Source organism: Chanodichthys erythropterus, chromosome 24 (genome assembly GCF_024489055.1).
Source record: "Chanodichthys erythropterus isolate Z2021 chromosome 24, ASM2448905v1, whole genome shotgun sequence".
Lineage (NCBI taxonomy): Eukaryota > Metazoa > Chordata > Actinopteri > Cypriniformes > Xenocyprididae > Chanodichthys > Chanodichthys erythropterus.
In genome coordinates, this window is record NC_090244.1 from 25485218 (window position 1) to 25506004 (window position 20787).

A 20787-nucleotide genomic window follows, 5' to 3' on the forward strand; every position below is an offset into this window, starting at 1 on the left:
CTTTTGTGTGAACTATCATTTGTCTCTGAAATGTCTAAGGGTGCTTTCACACTATCACTTTTAGTTCTTTAGAACATTTGTAGTACATTCGCGACAAATCGATGCAAGTGCAGACACTTTGAAATCAAAACATAAGGTTCAAATACCAAAATTTAAATGTAAAATATAAATACAAAAAACAAAATATAAAAAGCTATGCATTTTGCTGCCTTCTCCTGCATCATCTTTAACAAGCAACAGGGGTAAACAGCCTGCTGCTTTGATGATGCAAACACACTGCGGTTTGGACCAAATAATATAGCGTGAACACAATCCAGTAGGGGCAGAGGGAGGGGGAGGAATGGAACCAAGTGTGGCAATCGAACCAGGCAATCGAACAAATTGTGAAAGCGCCCTAAGAGAGAAATTTATCCTGGTTTCTCTTGACAATGGAATTGTGGTTTATCCTGGTTTCTCTCGACAAAGGAATTGTGGTTTTGTTGTATTAGAACAACCCTTCTTCATCCTCACTAAAGCCATTCTTTTGAGCAGTTCATGTATTCCATGAATTAGTTTTAAAAGCAAATTACCAATTTGATGACAGGATCCCCATTTACATGTTTTTGCTCATTGTTTACAATTACGTTTGATAAATTAAGGAGTTCATTGTAATTAGTAGCCTATAATTTCTTGTTAAACTATACAGCTTTATTGCAGCTACCCTAACTGTGATAGTGTTAGTGGCATATGTGTCATGATTTATTGTTTTTATAGCCATTTTCCAGCAGATAAAAATATGGCTGTGACTAATATGTTGCTTTGTTTAGATCCCACACGTCACCTACAGTTCTGCACCTGAAAAATCCTGCACAGATAAAGCAAACACAAATAATACAAAATATGTTAATGCAAACACATGTACTGTAGCTATACTATTTAAATTTTCACGCCTTCTGGAATATATCATATAAAACACTTCAGAGCTAATTCATGTTAGTTAAACTACCGTTTGTTTAATGTCACATTTGAAGAACATTTCCACAGCCCATTAAATCCACCATGTCTATTCAGATTATTCTACTTTTATTTCACTCCTGGGAAGTGTTTCATTGGCTTTAGCCAGTCAATTACACAAAATAATGTGGCCACAATTATCAAGCACTAACTCACCTGTGATCGCCACCAGGGATCCTTCAACACTTATTTATCGCTGCTCGTGTTCAGAGGGGTAAACTAAAGTTTAAGCAGTATTGAAATATTTAAATATTTGGGCTTTAAGTGAGGTCTACTGTGACATGACTGGATAATTTGTTGTAATGTTGGACAAAGCGGTGATTGATTACAGCTGCTTCTCTTGGGCTTTTTGTCATTCCTATAGCAGACCAAAGACTGCTATAGATTCTTATTCTGCATGCTGAAGGAAGCCTCTTTTATATTGCTTAATTTGTTTTTAAACCACATGCTGACCTGTCTGTCTTTCTGCTGGTGAAAAGAGCAATGATTAAAATAAAAAAATTCAGACTCACCCCATATTGCCATGAAGATAGCAAAGAACACCGTGCCTCCATTATCAAAAAGATGGGTCACCTAGTAAGCACAAAAAAAGGCAATATGTTTTAGAATGTATAACTAGGAAATAACAGCAAGCTAGAGCATGTATCAAGAAAAGAATGGAATAGAAAAACAAATGAACAAATAATGATTCTTTACATAGGATTCACATTCATTAATCTATGAGCAACAGGACAAAGTAATCTCAAAAGGTTTAGTGTGCACTAGCAAACAATTCAGATGTTCTTTCTGATTTGTCAAATCAAATTTTTATAACAGTCTCATTACAGTTTGTAACTATTTTACATATTTTGTTTTACTATTTTTCGTACTATTTTGTACAATTTCATTAGTATGTTTTCATACGACTACTGTAGCTCATGCCCCACTGATGGTTACAAATCAAATTACAAATTTTTCCAACAAATCACATCATGCAAATTTGTTAAAAATTGAAACTTCGTAAAATATTTACACATTTTCCTGAGATCAAGTTGGATTTTTAATACTGAGAAGAATGAACACAGGTTGTCACTGCAATAGCTGCCATTTGTGTCACTGGTTTCGCTTGTGCACACAAACAAGTAGCTTACCCTTCTAAAAAAAAAAGACCACAGTGTCTTGCATCAGTCACTAATGTGCCTCTTGAGTCCAGGACATTGAGGTTTGGCTTCACAGCTATCTCATACCAGCTAGCCTGTGTTACACTCAGCCCTCGAAACCTCAATCCTACCCGGGTCACAGCATCATTGTAATCAGTTTCCCTTGGCTCCCTCTGAGCGGGGCTCAAACTGGTGATTGCAGGCATGGGAATAGGGGGCTAACAAAGTCGTTAAAGGCCACAGCCTTTAATTCATCAGAATGAATGCTCACTCTGCTCCTCGCCAGTGGACATGAACCGTTAATGTGGTACATGTCTGAGAAAGAGAGAACGTGCAAATCCAGCTCAACATTGTTATGTCTGTCAGCATCAGTGATGGATGATGGCATTGTCTATCGGCCCAACCCTAGCTAACACACATCCATATCTTTTTGTTTGTTTAAAATAAATAATTTCTATTAACTTGTATTTTTAAAACTGAGAAATAATTGTTTTATTAAATCTATATCTATTTGACTGGATAAAGCAAATAATTTCTAATACATATTTCTTAAATGAGATGTTTTGTTTTTGGATCTTTTTGTTTAGATCAAAAATAGAATTTATTCAACAAAAAAAATATACTTTGTTTTCATAGACAGAGAAAACATTATTAAGGGCAAATTATTTGTTTTTTCATTGGCTCAAGTTATAAAATATAGATGTGAACCATTACCCTATAAATTTGTTTTAATTGGGTGAATGAAAACATTTTTTTCAGTGTAGAAACTTCCAGGCAGGTGTGTTGAGGCAAGTTGGAGCCAAACTCTGCAGGATAATGGCCCTCCAGGAACAGGTTTGGACACCCCTGTTATATACCCTTGAAACGTAATTGGCAGCATTTCCTTCAGAACTTATGTTATGAACTTCATTCAAGAAGAGCGGGAAGTAAGACAGAAGAAAGAGCTGGTGGTCACCAAAAATTCCAGTAGTAGGATGTAGAGAACTTGACTGGCATGTGCCAAATAACTCTCTGTTGATTTGAATCTAGAGCAGAAAGCAAGACTGATCTGTTGCTCTGACTTCCCAACGGGAGCTTTATTTTTTGAGGAGGTGGAGATTTTGGCAGAGGAGATTTGAGCTGTAAGTCGTGAGAAGCATCTGAGGGCTTGGCAAGAGGTTTTATGTACAGCTCAAATAATCGTTTATTTAACCTGCACTGCACTGCAAAAAAAAAAAAAAAAAAAAAAAAAAAAAAAAAGGTAAAAAGTCTGGCAGCAGAGTTTACAGACAGATTTCATAAATTACAGCAAATAACCATTTCACAAAATTACAAAAAAAAACCTGTAAAAATTAATTAAATTACAGTATATTACTGTTGATAACTGCTTATTAAACCATGGAAAAACTGAGCATGTCAAATTACATAGAAAACTACTAACATTCAGGTTAAACTGTGAATTTAGGGTTTTATAAAGTTATTTTATAATAATACTTTGTATGTCTACAGTCAGGGCTTGACATTAACTTTTTTGCTCACCAGCCTCTGTGGATAGTGGTTTTCCAAAGTTACTAGCCACTCAGCATTTTCACTGGCCACAATTTTGCTGTTGAGAAATTACATTTTATATGATTAAAGTTGACTTTGACATACTAAAATTAGCCTACTTGATTTTGAGTCATTTTCCTTGAAACCCTCTCAAACTTTCAAAAGCAGATTGAACCTAAATCAAGACTAGGCCTGATATATCAGCTGGTATGTACGGGTGGGCAAGAGGTGGGTAATATGACCATAATATGATACATTTTATAATTGTATAAGTTATATTTGTTAGTCTATATAAAAAGAACAAAGAAGCAAATTACAAATACAATAGTAAATTAAATAGCCTAAACTTTTTTTTTTTCAGATACAGTAGGTTTATTTAACATTTATTTACCATCTTTTGTTGTTTGATTAACATTAATGACAGACATGTATTTAATTGGGCTGCTGAATGCATGTATGTAATATACTAACACATATCCAGTTTTTACCAACCTGTTTACGTACACTTAAGCCATAACCGACTGTATTCACGTGAGATACTCCACACGATGTACATTTTGACATCTGTGTGTGCGTGTATTTGACTATTCGGGTGCAAGGAGAGCTGATTGCACGCGTGCACGACAGAAAGAGAGCACATGCCAGAGAGTGCTTCTATTGTGTGTCATTTAATGCGATTCTGCCGATCCTGCCTTCACTAATTGCAAGTTAATCGATAATGAATTGTGATCGGATTGTAATTTTGGGCTACGATGAGCTTGGCTATCTTTGATAAGGCTGTAGGCTGAAATTATATTCAACCTGCCAAAGTGGCTAGTGGGAGTGGCTGTCTTACCCGCCACAGCTGAAATCTACCCCATTTGGCGGGTTGGAGGGTGTTAAAGTCAAGCCCTGTCTAGAGTAATTTACTCAAAAGATTGAGAGCCTTTTGGATATTTTGGAATATATAACTGGGTGTCATTTGCATATAGATGCTACATAAGGTTGTATTTATGAAAAATTGAGCCTAAATGGCTCGTATACAATAAAAATATAATAGGTCAAAGTATCGACCTCTGTGGCACACCACTTTGCAATTCAACTGATGTGGAACACAAATCTCCAATGCAATCTGAGAATGACCTATCCTTTAAATGTGATTTAAACCAATCTAAGGCAGTACCCTTAATACCATCACCTTCCAAACACTGTAATAAAATGCCTTAATCAACGGTATCAAAGGCAGCTGTGAGATTGAGTAAAATAAGGATATCTACCTTCCCAGAATCAACTGCCAATAAAATATCATTAAAAACATTAAGAGGGCAGATTATACCTAAAACCTGACATATCTATTACAGCATTCAAAAGTTGTGATAAAACGACCTTCTCTAACATTTTCATTAAAAAAAAAAGGTAATTTTGATATAGGTCAATAATTACTTAAGACTGTGCAAAAAACGACCTAAATTAGGTTTCTTAAAGGGATAGTTCACACAAATATGAAAATGATCCCATAATTTTCTCACCCTCAAGCCATCCGAGGTGTGTATGACTATCTTCTTTCAGGCGAACACAATCTGAGGTATATTTAAAAATATCCTTAGTCCTCCAAGGTTTATAGTGGTTGTGAATGGTAGGCCAAATTCTGAACACAGAAAAAATGCTTCCATCCATAAAAAAAAAAAAAAAAACCCACACGACTCCAGAGGGTTAATAAGGGTCTTATCTTGGATATCTCAGATTGTGTTAGTCTGAAAGAAGATATATACACCTTGGCTTGAGGGTGAGTAAATCATGGAATAATTTAGATTTTTGGGTGAACTATCCCCTTAAGAAGTGGCTGTACTACTGCATGTATGTTTAAAATAAGCAGGAACATTTCCACTGATTAAGCTAGTATAAAAAAGAGACAACAGCTGATGAGGGATAGGATCAGATGAATGCACAGAAATTTTTAGAGAATCCTTGGCAAATTTTCAAAGGAGACTTGCTGTCTATCCTTCTTCCATCTTCACTCAGCCCTTTTCTGCATATTTGCCTAGAAGTACGGATTTCATTATTCATCCATGGCTGTGACTTAGTTTTTGGTTCCCTATATTTTAAGGGTGCAATCTCATCTAAAATTTCTATACAAACAGAATTAAAAGAATTAAAATACAGTACATGTACTATATGTACAAATAGCCTACTATTTGCCTTACAAAAACTCCTTTTAAAAAACTAAAATTGATGTACTACCAAAATAAATAAAGTAACTACCTGTGAATCTATGTAAAATAACAGGTATTTCATTGTATAATAAAAAAAGGAAAAAATCTGTAAAAAAAAAAAATAAATAAAAAAAAATACAGACCATTACCTGTAAATTTACAATTTTTAATAGTGTGCGTGTAAAGAGTATATTGTCATTTAATCCTTTTGGATATGGGAGGAATGGCAGAACTTGAATGGGGATTTTTATAACAGAACACCCGTTGAGTGAATTTTGAAGCGAGTTTGAAGAACCGTAACAGATGTTTTTGAAAGCAGAGCTGTTGTAGGCAGGCATTAAATCCCTTAAGCTGAGAAATCAATGGCGGGTTATGAAAATCATCCTCAGAATTGAAGATTTTGCCACCATGTGACAAAACTGTTTCACTAGTGTGGGATGGACCGATAGTAAAGAATTGCTGAAAGGTGTAAGGACAGTAGCTTATTTCCATTCCATTGTTACCGCTGGCCCAAATTCAGGCCCATGACAGTAGTGGGTTGCCAAGAAAGAACCATGTCAACATTGTTTTAACATTGTCTCCTGAGCTATGAAAGAGCAATCTTCAAACAATAAAACATTGCTCAGGGCAGGAACCAATTTTTAGGTGTATTTTATTTAAATATTAGCCTTTCCCAGGCCAAATCACTACCATGTTCCCATGACACAAAAACTTTCGGTACTAGCTTCACAGCTTGAAGAATCTGTGTTTGATTTGCATGTTGAAAATCCAGGACTAAACACTAATTCAAAACATATGCATATCTTTGACATCAGAAAAAACAGGCTTTCCTAATGAGGCTAGAACAGATAGATACAGGCTAGATTTCAGATACTCTGAAAACAAAGTTGTTACCATTAGAAACTGCTATAAACTATGTCTGTACACTGAAAGAGTAGAAGGAAACATCTTTTCTGCAAAACAAACTGTATTCACATAAAGATGTCTACAGGAAATATACAGTATATAAAATATCACCACACAACCAAGATGTGTTTGCTTTGAATTTCATGTTGTTTGTCTTGGTTTTCTTGACTTTCCATGTTCCCACAGTATAGCATCATGATCTTATTACAGGGAAGGACGCCAAGATGCAAATTGGCTCGAGCAAATTGGATCAAAGACACATCTACTGAAGAAAAGTCCAATATCCATTAACCTCTGCTTCGTAAGAACATTTGCTATCAACTTTTTTAATTGTTAAAATTGTTTATGTAATTGTTTTAATTTTAATTGTTTTTTCTTAATAGTTAAGAGAAAACTGTGCAGCAACATTTTCCTGATATTAGGTCATCAAAGTGAATTTGTTGGGAACAAAATCAAGGTGGGACAAGGGCCATTTGACTGGCTTATATTTTAGTCTTTCAAATTTTCTGCCAGGACATTATCTGTTAAGTTCATAGGGTCATTAAATGAGTAACATTTTGAACAAAAAGCTGAGAATTTTGCATTTTTGTCAAAGACTACAATGTGCATAAGCAATGCTTTTATAACTCGTTTCTGCTTCTTTTTTGCCTGTGTTTTGATCTTGACTTTCTGACACATTTGACCCTTCCTTTACACCTTAACCCACACTTAAGCCTACCCATATCACCAAACCTGTACCTAACCTTACCCATATCCAAACTCAATAGCAGCACAAGTGTTTGAGGCTAGCATTAAACATAAGTACATCAACTTTTTTATGCACACTGTAAACCATAACGCTCAAAATACTTAATTGGTTTGAGTAAGACAAACTTAAATTGAACAAATTTAGAAGAGTTTCTGTTAATGTGGGTTTTTGGTGAGTTACCATCATGGTGACAAGTAGCGCATATGGCTTGGTTTGTGAGCAGATAAATTACATGTTTTAAGTTGCTGTTCTCATTCAGTAAGTGCTGCGCCATGTTATTGTTAACATGTTAGCAAATTAGCAAGTTGGCATTTTTTGTATTTTTTTTTTTAGGATTTATAGTGAAGTAAATAACTAATTTGATTTGCAAGAACTCAAAATATTTAGTTAATTAACTTTTTTATTTTATGTTAATTGCTATCAAAATGTATTAGTTAGCTAACTCAATACTTCAAGTTAGGAGCAATTAACATGCATGAGTGCTACAAACTCAAAACATGATAGTTCTGCTTACTTAAAATTGGGAACATCATAATTTAAAAAAAAAAAAAAATGATGTAACTGATTACTTTCATTTATTTATTTTTTAATTAGCCCAACTTATTTGGGTTTACAGTGCGAGTACAATATAGATGATTCCATTGGCCCTATTTTTACAGACTTTTTTTTTTTTTTTTTTTTTTTTTTAAGTGTACATAAGCATCATTACTTAGTAATGTACCATAGTACCTTCTGCATTAAAGGTCCAATGTATTTTTCAATTTAATGGTGTGTTGATATGTCATTAAAATTGTGATATTTATCAAAATGACATTTGTTTTTCATACAGAACTAATTAGTCTATAAAGAACTATGGTTTATGCCAGTAGAAGGTGGATGTACGATACCTTTGCATAGACACAGCTGTCACTTAGCGTCCAGGAGCTACAGTTGCCTTCACACATGGGGCACATGATGGTGGTGTTAGCCTCACAGATCTCTTTACTGAAACAAAACAAAAAAATCAAACACTCATGAATCTGTGGTTTATTGTGAAGAATTTGTAGGGAAACATTTAATACTGGTGACTGATGGGACCAGGTCCAGGAACACTGGGGGTCATTTTGAAATAACTGAAAACACCAGCAAGGACCAACCTTACTTGGCTGGAGTCCATGGTGAAAAGCCCATAGAGGAAGACAAAGAGGCCGACTAGAGCAGCAGGGATCAGCATACCTGTATACCAACCTAACCAGGCAAAATACAGCCCGATCTTCTCTCCGAAGTACCGCCTATGAGACAGACAGGCCAATAAATGACAAAAAAGAACAAATAAGAAACATCAGTAAGAAACATTCATTAGGGCTCAGTACATTTTCACAGCATTTATTAATTCTGATTAACACTAAAATACAAATATACCTCTGTTCTGTGTTAGTTCATAATGCATTGACTGATGTTATTCAGCTTGTTCAAAATATCTATACAGAAATTTTTGTATTCATATTGGTTCCATATGTTTTGAAAAACTTTAATAACACTTTTATATGAACTTAATATTGACTATATAAATGTAATACTTTTATATGAACTTTTTATTTTGACCTAAAAACTCTAAAATGTCAAGTGGTATAACCATTAAGTAAAAATAAATAACATTTCTTTACACCTAGAATAAGACACACAACAACAAAATCACTTCCTGCATGTTGGTTACAGCAAAATTACTTCTTTAAAGAATTTGCTTTTACATTGCATTTTAATTACACATTTTTCTTCATTACTATCTTAGGATGGTTAGGCCACCTTGACCAATGTGAATGTTTATATCTGATCTTACAGCAAAATATTCATCAGTGCATGACATGTTAATAATACTCTAATCAAAATGTAAAAACTTGTTCTTTCTTTGAATCAGATGTTCTGCAGAATTTGGCCATGTGGGTTCATGGATAGTGAATAGCCAAGTAGCTACTTATGACATTGTTTTGCAAACTTTATTCAAGTCATTGTATGTATGAATTGCATTTTAAAAGTGTTTTTCAAAAAAACCAACAAACAAAAATAAACATTATTGACCCAGTGTCATTCCTGTCAGCTGGAGTGACTATGATAACCACCAGAGGGCACTGGTTAAATACATGGATTAATACAGAAGACTCAAGGTGACTAAAAACAAGGGCATGTAATTCACTTAAAACATACAGGTCAGGGTGGTTAAATAATTCCTCAAATGGAGGGTGACCTTACTCTCAAACTGATGAGAAGCTAGCAGCACCATCACAATTAGTTTTCTGTCTCCATTTTAAAAAGAGAGTGCTCTAATCCAGCTTCAGTATATGTTTGTTATGAACCTGATTACATTTTCTCTCACTTGCGGTCAGCCACACCAACACAGTGCACATACTGTATGAATGAGTTATTGAGATTAAAGCTGTCTTCACACCACAGATATTTCTGTTCAGGATTTCACTGCCATTCTGAGTCACCAAAAACCTTACAGAAACAAAGATTTTGAAAAAGCCCCAAACAAATAAACAAACAAACAAACTATAAGCTGTTGTGAAGACTCAAAAACTTTGGCAGTATCTTCTGTCTGTATTCACAGTGCAGTTCAATTCATATTTGTTTTCCAAACTGACTGAAAGAAATTGTATCAATTTGTTCAGATATCATAGTAAATATCTGGTTTATCTACGTCAGTGCTTGATATGGGTGCACACTTTTTAGCATATAAACATGAATATGAATATATATCAGTGTCCGAATGTGTCCTTATTCATTTATTTGTGCAAAATACATTTTATTTTTATTAGAAAGTATTTATTCGGTAAAAATGTGTTTTTCAGACTAAATAAGTAAATGTATTTATTTTGGATATGCCCCAAAAAAAATCATTTTCTTTTCCAAATTCATTAAAAATAAAAAGTGATTCATTTGTTTAGACAGCATAGTAAATACACTGCAAAAAAAAAAAAAAAAAGAAAGAAAAGAAAAAGTAGAAAATTGGCAGAAAATTAGCAGGACATTATCCAGTAATTTTACCGACATTTCCGTTAACCCTAAAACACAACGCAATGAAGTTCAAAATTCAAAATACAAGTAAAACATGTGTAAAAAATAAATAAAGAAAATTCCGTCAAATTAATACAGTACATTGTGCCCTATTTTAAATGATTTTAAAAGTGTCCAGACAATGTATAGTTTGCTGTGAGTTTCTTACCGTATGAGGTCTAAAGGCTGGTATTTGTACCAGATCCCCCAGCGTGCCCATCTTTCGTACAAAAGGTGTCTGTGGTTTTGAGCTCCATGGGTTTTAATTGGATGTCTGCTTTTATAACTTCCCTAGAAAGTCAATAGCAAAGATTTCTATACAGTAAGAAAATAAAGGTAAAAACTGCATTGTGACTGGTAATAAATTTAACTCATTTTACCTCATGTGGAGGAAATGCTGCCTCATATGTGCCGTTGCCAAGTAATCGATTAATGCCTAAAAAATAAATAGAAACAGAGAAAAACAATTTTATTTGTCTTCAATCTTCGCATCTATTTTGCATCTTAGTGCCTAGAATGACAGTTCTGATGTCTGATGACTGTATATTGCAAGAATGCAATTTAAGGATTTGCAGAAATAAAATATAAATAAAGAAATAAAATGTATAGCAACCTTCATACACACAACATATAATTTCACATAAAACATTGAGTAACATCACAGTGACCACAAATGAGATATAACAGACAAAACCAAAAAAAAAAAGAAGAAAAAAAAAAGAAAAAAAAAAAGGAAATACTCAACAAAACTCAAAAGATACAGCATGAGATGTGTGACTTCTAAACTTTTACACACAGACTAATGTTACAGTAAGGTTGGAAATTAACTTTTTCACCCATCAGCCACAGCGACTAGTGAATTTTACTAGTCTTTTTACCAGCCATGTTATTTATTTATATCCTAAATATAAAGCTCAAATACTGTATATACATATAGTAAGATGAGGTAAAATGCCCCACAGGGCACGACCTTTTTTCTCCATAGGAGGCACAGGAACAAAATCTCAAGTCAAACTTTAGATGAATAATTATGCTATTTTTAATTTTATCTGAATATCAACATTTGTGAGTTTGAGTTTTGTGGTTTAAAGGGTTAGTTCACCTAAAAATGATAATTCTGTCATTAATTACTCACCTTCATGTCATTCCACACCCGTGAGACCTTCAAACTACTAAAGTCACGTGATTTCAGTAAACGAGGCTTTGTTATATCATAAGTGTCGAAATTTCAATGGTTCACCACTGGGGGGCATGACTTTGGTAGTTTGATACACACTCCGAACCACTGATTCGAAACAAAAGATTTGTAAAGCTTCGAAGCTTCATGAAGCAGTGTTTTGAAATCACCAATAACTAGATATTGTTGAATAAAGTCATTATTTTGTTTGATTTTTTTTGCCGCACAAAAAGTATTCTCGTCACTTCATAACATTAAGATTGAACCACTGCAGTCATCTATCCAAAGCACTATTTGGACAGTGATTGTTTCTCACGTGAACGTCTGTAAAAATAAATTTGCATGGCACCTCAGTGATAAATTTCATGCGTTCAGATGGCGATTTATTCACGGTGGAGGAGCGAGTTTAGTGATCCTGCGAACCCGAGAACACACTGCTCACGTGGTTGCATGATTGTCTGCTGTAAATAAAATGTAATAGGCAATGCTTGGAACAATATGAATAAATTCATTTTTAATTTAATAATAAGAAAATAATACCCTATTTATTATGTGATTATTCAAATCTCTTGTTATAGGAAGATAAACATGCTATTGAAATGCTTTTTGTTTTGCATTTTATATCGAAATGATAGATGTCATTTTAAAAATATTGAAATTAATGGAAATAAGTTAATGCAGTTTATGTTTATCTTATTTACATTAGATAAACATAAAGCTGGTTTATCATTTTAATGTATATAATTGTATATTATTCCTTTTTTAAATTGTATTCCTGTAAAGGCCCATTTCAAATGAAAACGTGAATTTTTCACTGAGGTTGAGTGGTGTTGAAATATCAAAACGGTGAATTTTGAATTGCTCTCCTCTTGTAAACTCAGAGATGTGGATTCGGAAGGCAATTACCACACGACCTTGACGTTTGTCAAAAAACATGATTCAGCCGGGGATTTTTACGCGGGTGGTGGGAGAAAAATTCTGGATTCGGACGGCAATAAAATCACTGACTAGACCAGAAACTAAGCCACCCAGAATTGGCAAAACAAGGACCTGAGTAGCATGTTGTTACTAGTGTTATTATTATTTTTATTTAATACTTATTGAAATTCATATGATTATCATTCAAAAATTACATGAATTATATGTACATTTCAGACATCTTCACTTTTCATTCTATTTTCATTAATTCTTTCACTTTTCAAATCTAATTGAGTGAAATCATTCCATTTGAATTCACAGTGTTGCTATTATGACATATCTTCAATTAAATATATATTCATATGCTTGTATATGCAGTAAGTCATAAAAGAAATTTCAAATGTCAGGTTTTCAAAAATGTAAAAGCAACACAAAACTGGGCAAAAACAGAAGCCAAACTAAAGCCAACATGGTAACGGGACCACAATGGGAAGCACAAGTAGGGAAACAAAAACAAACCAGCACAGGAGAGAAAACACAAGGGGAATAAATGAGGAAGACGATGAGAAGGGTAACAAGAGAGGATAGGTGACATAAATTAACCAATAATTAGGTAACAAGAGGGGTGGGGTAAAGACAATAGAGAGTGGAGCACATGGTACATAGAAACAAACAAAACAAAGCCATGTGCTCACACAAAACATGACACAAACATGCAGCTCTCACAGACTGTGTTTCCATACAAAAGATGACAACATGAAAGCAACATGAAAAACTATGTGCTACACAGAACACAACACAAGAACGCCTGACCAATGAACACAAAGACCAGGCGCTTGACACAAACACATGAGACATAAGAACAAAAGACAAAACATGGAGCATTAATGTCCAAACCCTGACACTGAACCGAAAACGAAATAGACAGGAGTGCCGGGATCCAAACACCACACTCCACGCATGAGACAAAGCACGCAGATGAAAGAGAGCATAGATCGAACACACTCGAAGCTGCACACTCACACAAAGACAAGACAATACATGAGAGTCAGGGCTCTGTCACAAAAACAAGAATAAACCAAAACCATAGTGACAAAACCCTGACATCAGATGAATCTCTTTTACTAGGATTCTGCTTTGTCTGTCATTGGTTATTTAATTATTCAACTATATTGTCAAAAAATTTCAAATAGAATAGTTTAGTATTTTATATCAATTACACTTAGACATACATATATATATATATATATATATATATATATATATATATATATATATATTGTGTTTATATATATATATATATATATATATATATATATATATATATATATATATTATATATCAGTGGCGTGCAGTGGTGTTCTGAAATGAGGAGGCACTTTTTTTTTCAATCAATGTAAATTTGTGTGCATTACTCTTAAAGTTGACACATCATCCTTGTTAAAATGTACATTACTTTACATTACATCAAAAAAGAAAAAAGAAACCAAAGACAATTCTATTTTTTAATTATACATTAACAGTGTAATCAACTTGATAAATCTCATCAAGTTAGTGTTTTAAGCATTTCTACATTCATTCCAAAAAAAAAAAAAAAAAAACATTCATTCCAAAATAATAACTAAAGGCAATAATAATTTAAACAATATGCTATATTTTATTTATGTATTGCGGTTTTTCTTTTTAATTGTCAACCTAGGATATTTTGGATCATCAGTAGTGCTCTGTAAACACCGTCTGTCACAGACACGAATTGTATTTTTAATTTCACCAATCTGACTGCACTAAAACCCCCGCAGTCATGATGTTTTCAGTCCATTTCAAGTTTGATTTTGACGTGACATAAAGCGGTGATATCTAACTGTGATCTGTTTACTTACTTTTCAATTAGTCTTCTGATTGACGCCATCATTTGCTCATTCAAACTGATGCGCAGAACGCGCACGCCAACAAGAGGCAGGATTTATCGCACAAACCAATCATATCCAATCATAACCAATTACATCCAATCATAGCGTGATGGAGACATTGCCTCCTCTCATGTGACTTTCCCACATTCATTCTCAATTACCCCCCACAAAACCCACTGCACGCCGGTGGTCTGATGATTTTATATGGTTTTCTATGAGAGGAAAGGGAGGCATGACTCCATAGACTGTAAAGCATGACTCCTCTGTGTAACTTTACCTGCGGGTGTCGCTGTTGGGCGGTGTTCCTTAAGAAATACGCGTGACTTGCGCTCTTTTTAATGTCATAATTTGTAATATTTGTGTTGTTGTATATGTAATATGGATTATTTTCTCATCCTATTTTTCTGAGGAGGCACTGCCTCCCTTGCTTACTCGGAGGAAACGCCCCTGATATATATATATATATATATATATATATATATATATATATATATATTAGTGGGGTAAGATGGCCTCTTTGACTAATTTTACATTTTGTGACGTCAACGAAATTATGGTATAACAACTAACGTTTTTCATTCTTATCTTTCATTCTTATCTCGGCCCCCCATTGATTACCATAATATTTATTTTTCCTACTATGGTAGTAAATAGGGGGTGAGATCTGCTTGGTTACTGACATTTTCTAAATATCTTCCTCAGCAGGACAAAGAAATTCATACAGGTTTGGAGGTTGAGTAAATCATGACAGAATTAATTTTTGGGTGAACTGTCCCTTTAATAACACATGCATCATCATCCTGCACATACTAAACTTGTACCTAAATATGTTTCAGTTTTTGCTAAGGCAAAGTCTTGCTAAGGTGTTTGAAGTAACTTGTTGCATCTACAAACCCGATTCCAAAAATGTTGGGACACTGTACAAATTGTGAATAAAAAAGGAATGCAATAATTTACAAATCACATAAACTTATATTTTATTCACAATAGAATATAGATAACATATCAAATGTTGAAAGTGAGACATTTTGAAATGGCATGCCAAATATTGGCTCATTTTGGATTTCATGAGAGCTACACATTCCAAAAAAGTTGGGACGGGTAGCAATAAGAGGACGGAAAAGTTAAATGTACATATAAGGAACAGCTGGAGGACTGGAATGCCACTGTAATTGAAATCATATAATGGGCTCAGGAATACTTCCAGAAAACATTGTCAGCGAACACAATCCACTGTGCCATTCGCTGTTGCCGGCTAAAACTCTATAGGTCAAGTGCAGGCATTTTGTCTGGGCCAAGGCTCATTTAAAATGGACTGTGGCAAAGTGGAAAACTGTTCTGTGGTCAGACGAATCAAAATTTGAAGTTCTTTTTTGGAAAACTGGGACGCCATGTCATCCGGACTTAAGAGGACAAGGACAACCCAAGTTGTTATGAGCGCTCAGTTCAGAAGTCTGCATCCTTTGATGGTATGGGGTTACATGAGTGCGTGTGGCATGGGCAGCTTACACATCTGGAAAGGCACCATCAATGCTGAAATGTGTATCCAAGTTCTAGAACAACATGACAATGCCAGACCACATACTGCATCAGTTACAACATCATGACTGCATATAAGAAGGATCCGGATACTGAAATGGCCAGCCTGCAGTCCAGATCTTTCACCCATAGAAAACATTTGGCGCATCATAAAGAGGAAGATGCGACAAAGACCTAAGACAGTTGAGCAACTAGAAACCTGTATTAGACAAGAATGGGACAACATTCCTATTCCTAAACTTGAGCAACTTGTCTCCTCAGTCCCTAGACGTTTGCAGACTGTTATAAAAAGAAGAGGGGATGCCACACAGTGGTAAACATGGCCTTGTCCCAACTTTTTTGAGATGTGTTGATGCCATGAAATTTAAAATCAACTTATTTTTCCCTTAAAATGATACATTTGATATGTCATCTATGTTGTATTCTGAATAAAATATTAAAAATTTTAACCTTCCACATCATTACATTCTGTTTTTATTCACAATTTGCACAGTGTCCCAACTTTTTTGGAATTGGGTTTGTATGTTTTTGGTTTTTATGTGCTAAGAAATAAAATCACATTGTTTTTCAATAAATTACGTAGCAGGATGCATCTGCCTGCGTTTATTTTGTCCTGCTGCTAACATAACATCAGTTCCACAGCATGTTTGGCTTATATCAGGAAACTCATTTGCAGACAGATAACAGCAGAAATGAGATTGGGCCAAAGGAAAGTGCAGCAACAGGAGCACAATCCCGTAAATAGTAGTGGAGCTTGCTTTTCAAAATGCGGTGTAAGTGAGACCCTGGGTTAGTCGTCAGCCTCAGCAATGTGATTAAGCCTACATCCAATGCAAGAGGAAATGGACGGAAAATGGCCCATGATAAAATTGTCATGATAAATTAATTTAGCTAAAGCTATTTTTATGAGGAATGTCCAAAACACCAAGTTGTTACCAAGTGGATACTAAAGTAATAATAAAAAATAAGCAATTCCATTGTAATGTTTCTGTAGTAACAACAGTGGCAAATATAGAATCAATGTTCTTGAAATTTTGACTTTAGTGGAATTAAAAAATAAATTATTTATATAAGCAATAGTTATTTGTCAAAGGCCAATCTAAGATGTCTAATAAGTGTCCACTATAGTGACTGGCAGATAAGGCAAAATAACCCGTTTACCCAGTTGCAGGTGTTAATTTCCCACCTTGTTTATGGTGCAAAAATACAAATATGAAAACACAAAAAAATGATATTAGTAAATTTGGTCCCATAACTCACTAAATGGGTAAATCTCACAAAAACAGTCTAGAACATGTCCAGGTCATATTCACATATCCAAAACCAAATAAAGGTAATTTTTCCCAGTTGCTAAACTGCATAAAAATCTTTCTTCCTACATAGTAAAATAATTTCAATTTTCAGATTTAAATATTTAGAGGGGGAAAAAAAAGAAAAGAAAAAAAAAGGGGGAAAAAAAGTCACAGTCTCAAAATATTATATACTCTATTGGAAGCATGTGGTTTAAAAACTCAGTTAATTCAAGTAATTATATTACAGCAATGCAGAATGTGTTTAAAGCTTGATGGTCCTAAAAAAAAATGCTTATGTTTTTCTTTATGCAATATACTCTATACTGATATACAGAAAAATATATATATATATTTCTAAAAAATGTTGTGCTGTTTTGTTTTCACAAACAAATAAAAGTATCACCACTGAAAATTCAACTATGCCATTAATAAGCTTTTTTTTTTTTTTTTTTTTTGCATAGTGGTGAAATCTGATATGGACATTTCAAATTTTTGACACTGAACCCAAAACTATATTAAGAAGCACTCTTTGTCACTTTCTCTCTCAATCTCTTTGTCTTGCTGATGATACTTTTAGAGATGTGATGATCCCTGTGTGCCCATTCAACAGAGACTGTACAGCACTGTACGCACCTTCCCATGAACTCCCTGAGTGGCCCATGAGGAGCTGCTCGTGATGGCCATAATAATTAAGCAGATACAGACAACACAACGGAGGAGCTGCAGAGAGACGTAGACCGTGTGACCAGCAGAGACATGCAAATACACGCTCACACATAGAACCATGGGGGACACAGACTGACGGGGCCTGTTTCAGTTCAGTGATGTTTATAATGTGATTAGTGCTAGTCATAATGAATGGAGTTTCAAGGCTTGATGAGTATGTGGTGAAGGACTGAAATACTAAAAGGAAAAATACAGTTTTTACAAATGGATGGATGAAGAAATGTCAGTTTTTTTTATAGACAAAATGGTATAAAATGTTCAGGAGCCATGTAGATAAATTCCCTCTCTGATGACTCCCTCTCAGTTGTCGTCATCAGTTTTTAGGAAATAGTTATACTAGGAATAACTAGGAATAGTTCTCCCCGAAAAATGAAAATTTTTATCATCAATTACTGACCTATGTTGTTCAAAACCCATATTACTTTAGTTATCTAATGGAGACAGACAGTGATGTTATTTTATATTTATACAAAGTGCTATTATGCATTGCTTTGATGAAGCTTTTATGCCGCATTCTTAATTTAATCAATGAAACTGGTTTATAATAGAATGATAGGGCCTTAATGAACCACATATTTGATACTGTCATTGTTTTTGTTTTGTTTTTCTTGTCTTTTTTAAGCGTGAAATATTCAGTCCCCAGTCTGTGCATGGAAAACAACAAACTCGTTTGGAATGACTTCTGTGTGAGAAAATGATGACAGAATGTTCATCTTTGGTTGAAATATTCATAAGCTTTTCAACTCTCAGTTGTTGTTTATTTTCAGTCTGAAATAAATGTCAGGTACGTGTTTTAAAGGGATAGCTCACAAAAAAAATTAAATTCTGTCATCATTTACTCACCCATATGTCATTCCAGACCTGAATATTTTTCTTTTTTCCTGTATAACATAAAATAAGATATTGAATTGTAGTGTTGTAGTATTTAAGATCAATCTTGGTCTTGAGGAAAGGAAAAGGGAAAAACCTTTTCTGTTGCTCTAATATTGCCTTTTGGCCTGTTCGGCAACACAGTCAACTCTATTGCTGAAAGCTAAGAAACAAGCAGCAGCTTTTCAGCAGTTTATCCCTCACTCGGTCCAAGGGCTGGAGGCACCAAGGTGTTCGGGTCATCAAGGGCTGATGCCCTTGTGAAGCTGTTCTTTCAACCCCGCCACCTTCAGTGTTTTGGTGAGCAGCAGCATCCGGTGGGGTTCCCACCCCATCTACATCAGCAATCTTGCTGGAGAAATGCGCCCACCCCATCTTTGGAGGGTATCGGAGCATGTGAGGTTGCGAGGGCAGTGGGCACCCCACAAGTTTGGGCTCTCCCCTCTCAAGTCTCCAATTGTGAGTGCGTTGTCTGAACCATACTATGAGGATATACAGGTTCACGATGTTAATGCTTAATGCTTAAGAAGATTTTGTTGTCTCAGAGTCAGAGAAAAACATTTCTGGGGGTCAACGATGATGCAAGTTTATTTTCCACAGGGGTGGAGTCGATCCTTGCCACTGTACATAACATCAGGCTAAGCCGGTGTATTTTCATCCGCCGATACCCGAAGTCTTATAGTTGCATTTACGATACGCTTGCTGCACATTAGATTATTCAAGTAGTGTTTGATAAGCATGGGGTTGTGCAACCCCCAGCAGTTTTTAAGGGTTGTGCACAGAGGTTTTTGTACCCTTTATCTGTGGGAAGAGCCCAGTTTCTAACTCAGGGTTCCACACTGGGGGCAAACAAAGACTTTCGTGCTTGGGGACCGTTCTGGATGGTCATCCAGCTCGGGGGCTTCGGGAAGGCCTTATCTTTCATGGCACATGAAATACCTGGAGATGAGAGCAGTGTTTCTAGGGTTGAAACACATTCTTCTGGACCTGGAGCAGCAGACCCTGCTCTGGGCTGAGCAGATATCTTGTAGAGGAACTATGTGGGCAGACCCTGGCTTTAACCATGGGTGCCACACTTGAAGCGTGTTGCCATTGTTGTCACAGTGGATGCCTTCCTAATATAGTTCCTGCATGACTGTCTAGTGTCTATCCTTAATGGGCTACCCTTTTTGGTCAAAGTTACATTCCCTAACTATTTGAACAGACCCCAGCTTCATCCTTGGGTCCCACACTTGATGCATGTTGCAGTCGTCGTCACGACGGATGCCTCCCTCATATCTCCATTAAGGATGGATATTATGGTTCAGCATAATTTGCCCCCAGCATGGGAACCAGAATGCATTGTCCTCGAAGCTCTGCTCCCATGAGTTCTAGTGATTGTACGGCAAGACAGATTATGCCTGCTATAGCTCCATTTTGGCTAGACCGGGTTTGGTTCTTGGACCTAGTGTCTCTCCTAGAAGGTTCTCCGTGGAGATTCAAGTCCAGGGGTCAATCTTTTACCATTGACCTGAGTTTTGGAACTTGTGGGCAGGTCCCTGAGAGTGATCAGCTCATAGATTCAGGTTGAATCTTTACATTGCGGTGCATTCAGCGCCACTTAGACCCAGTCCACTGCCTGGTTGGTTCAATGCTAGAGTTCCTGCAGGAACATCTTTCAGCAGGGCTGTCACCTGCAGCTGTTTCGACTTTCCATATTCACCGCTCACATCCTCTGTGGGAGCCTCCCTGGTAACTAGTTTCTTGCACTCCATTGTGCTCTTGGTGTCAGTCTCAGAGAAGTAAATGAATCACGAAAGAGTAGGAGACTTGCAGGC

At 35.5% G+C, this 20787-nt stretch overlaps 1 protein-coding gene across 1 annotated transcript in view; it reads right to left on the minus strand.

Annotated features, from left to right (window-relative positions):
- ano3 (anoctamin 3) overlaps positions 1 to 20787 on the minus strand; it is a 105266-nt gene that overhangs the window by 28704 nt on the left and 55775 nt on the right. Inside the window, exons 10-14 of the mRNA XM_067379446.1 lie at positions 10919 to 10974; positions 10708 to 10829; positions 8642 to 8776; positions 8393 to 8489; positions 1506 to 1566 (exon numbers count right to left, since the gene is read on the minus strand). Of these exons, the coding sequence (XP_067235547.1) occupies positions 1506 to 1566; positions 8393 to 8489; positions 8642 to 8776; positions 10708 to 10829; positions 10919 to 10974 (471 nt within the window). The remainder of the gene's footprint in view (positions 1 to 1505; positions 1567 to 8392; positions 8490 to 8641; positions 8777 to 10707; positions 10830 to 10918; positions 10975 to 20787) is intronic.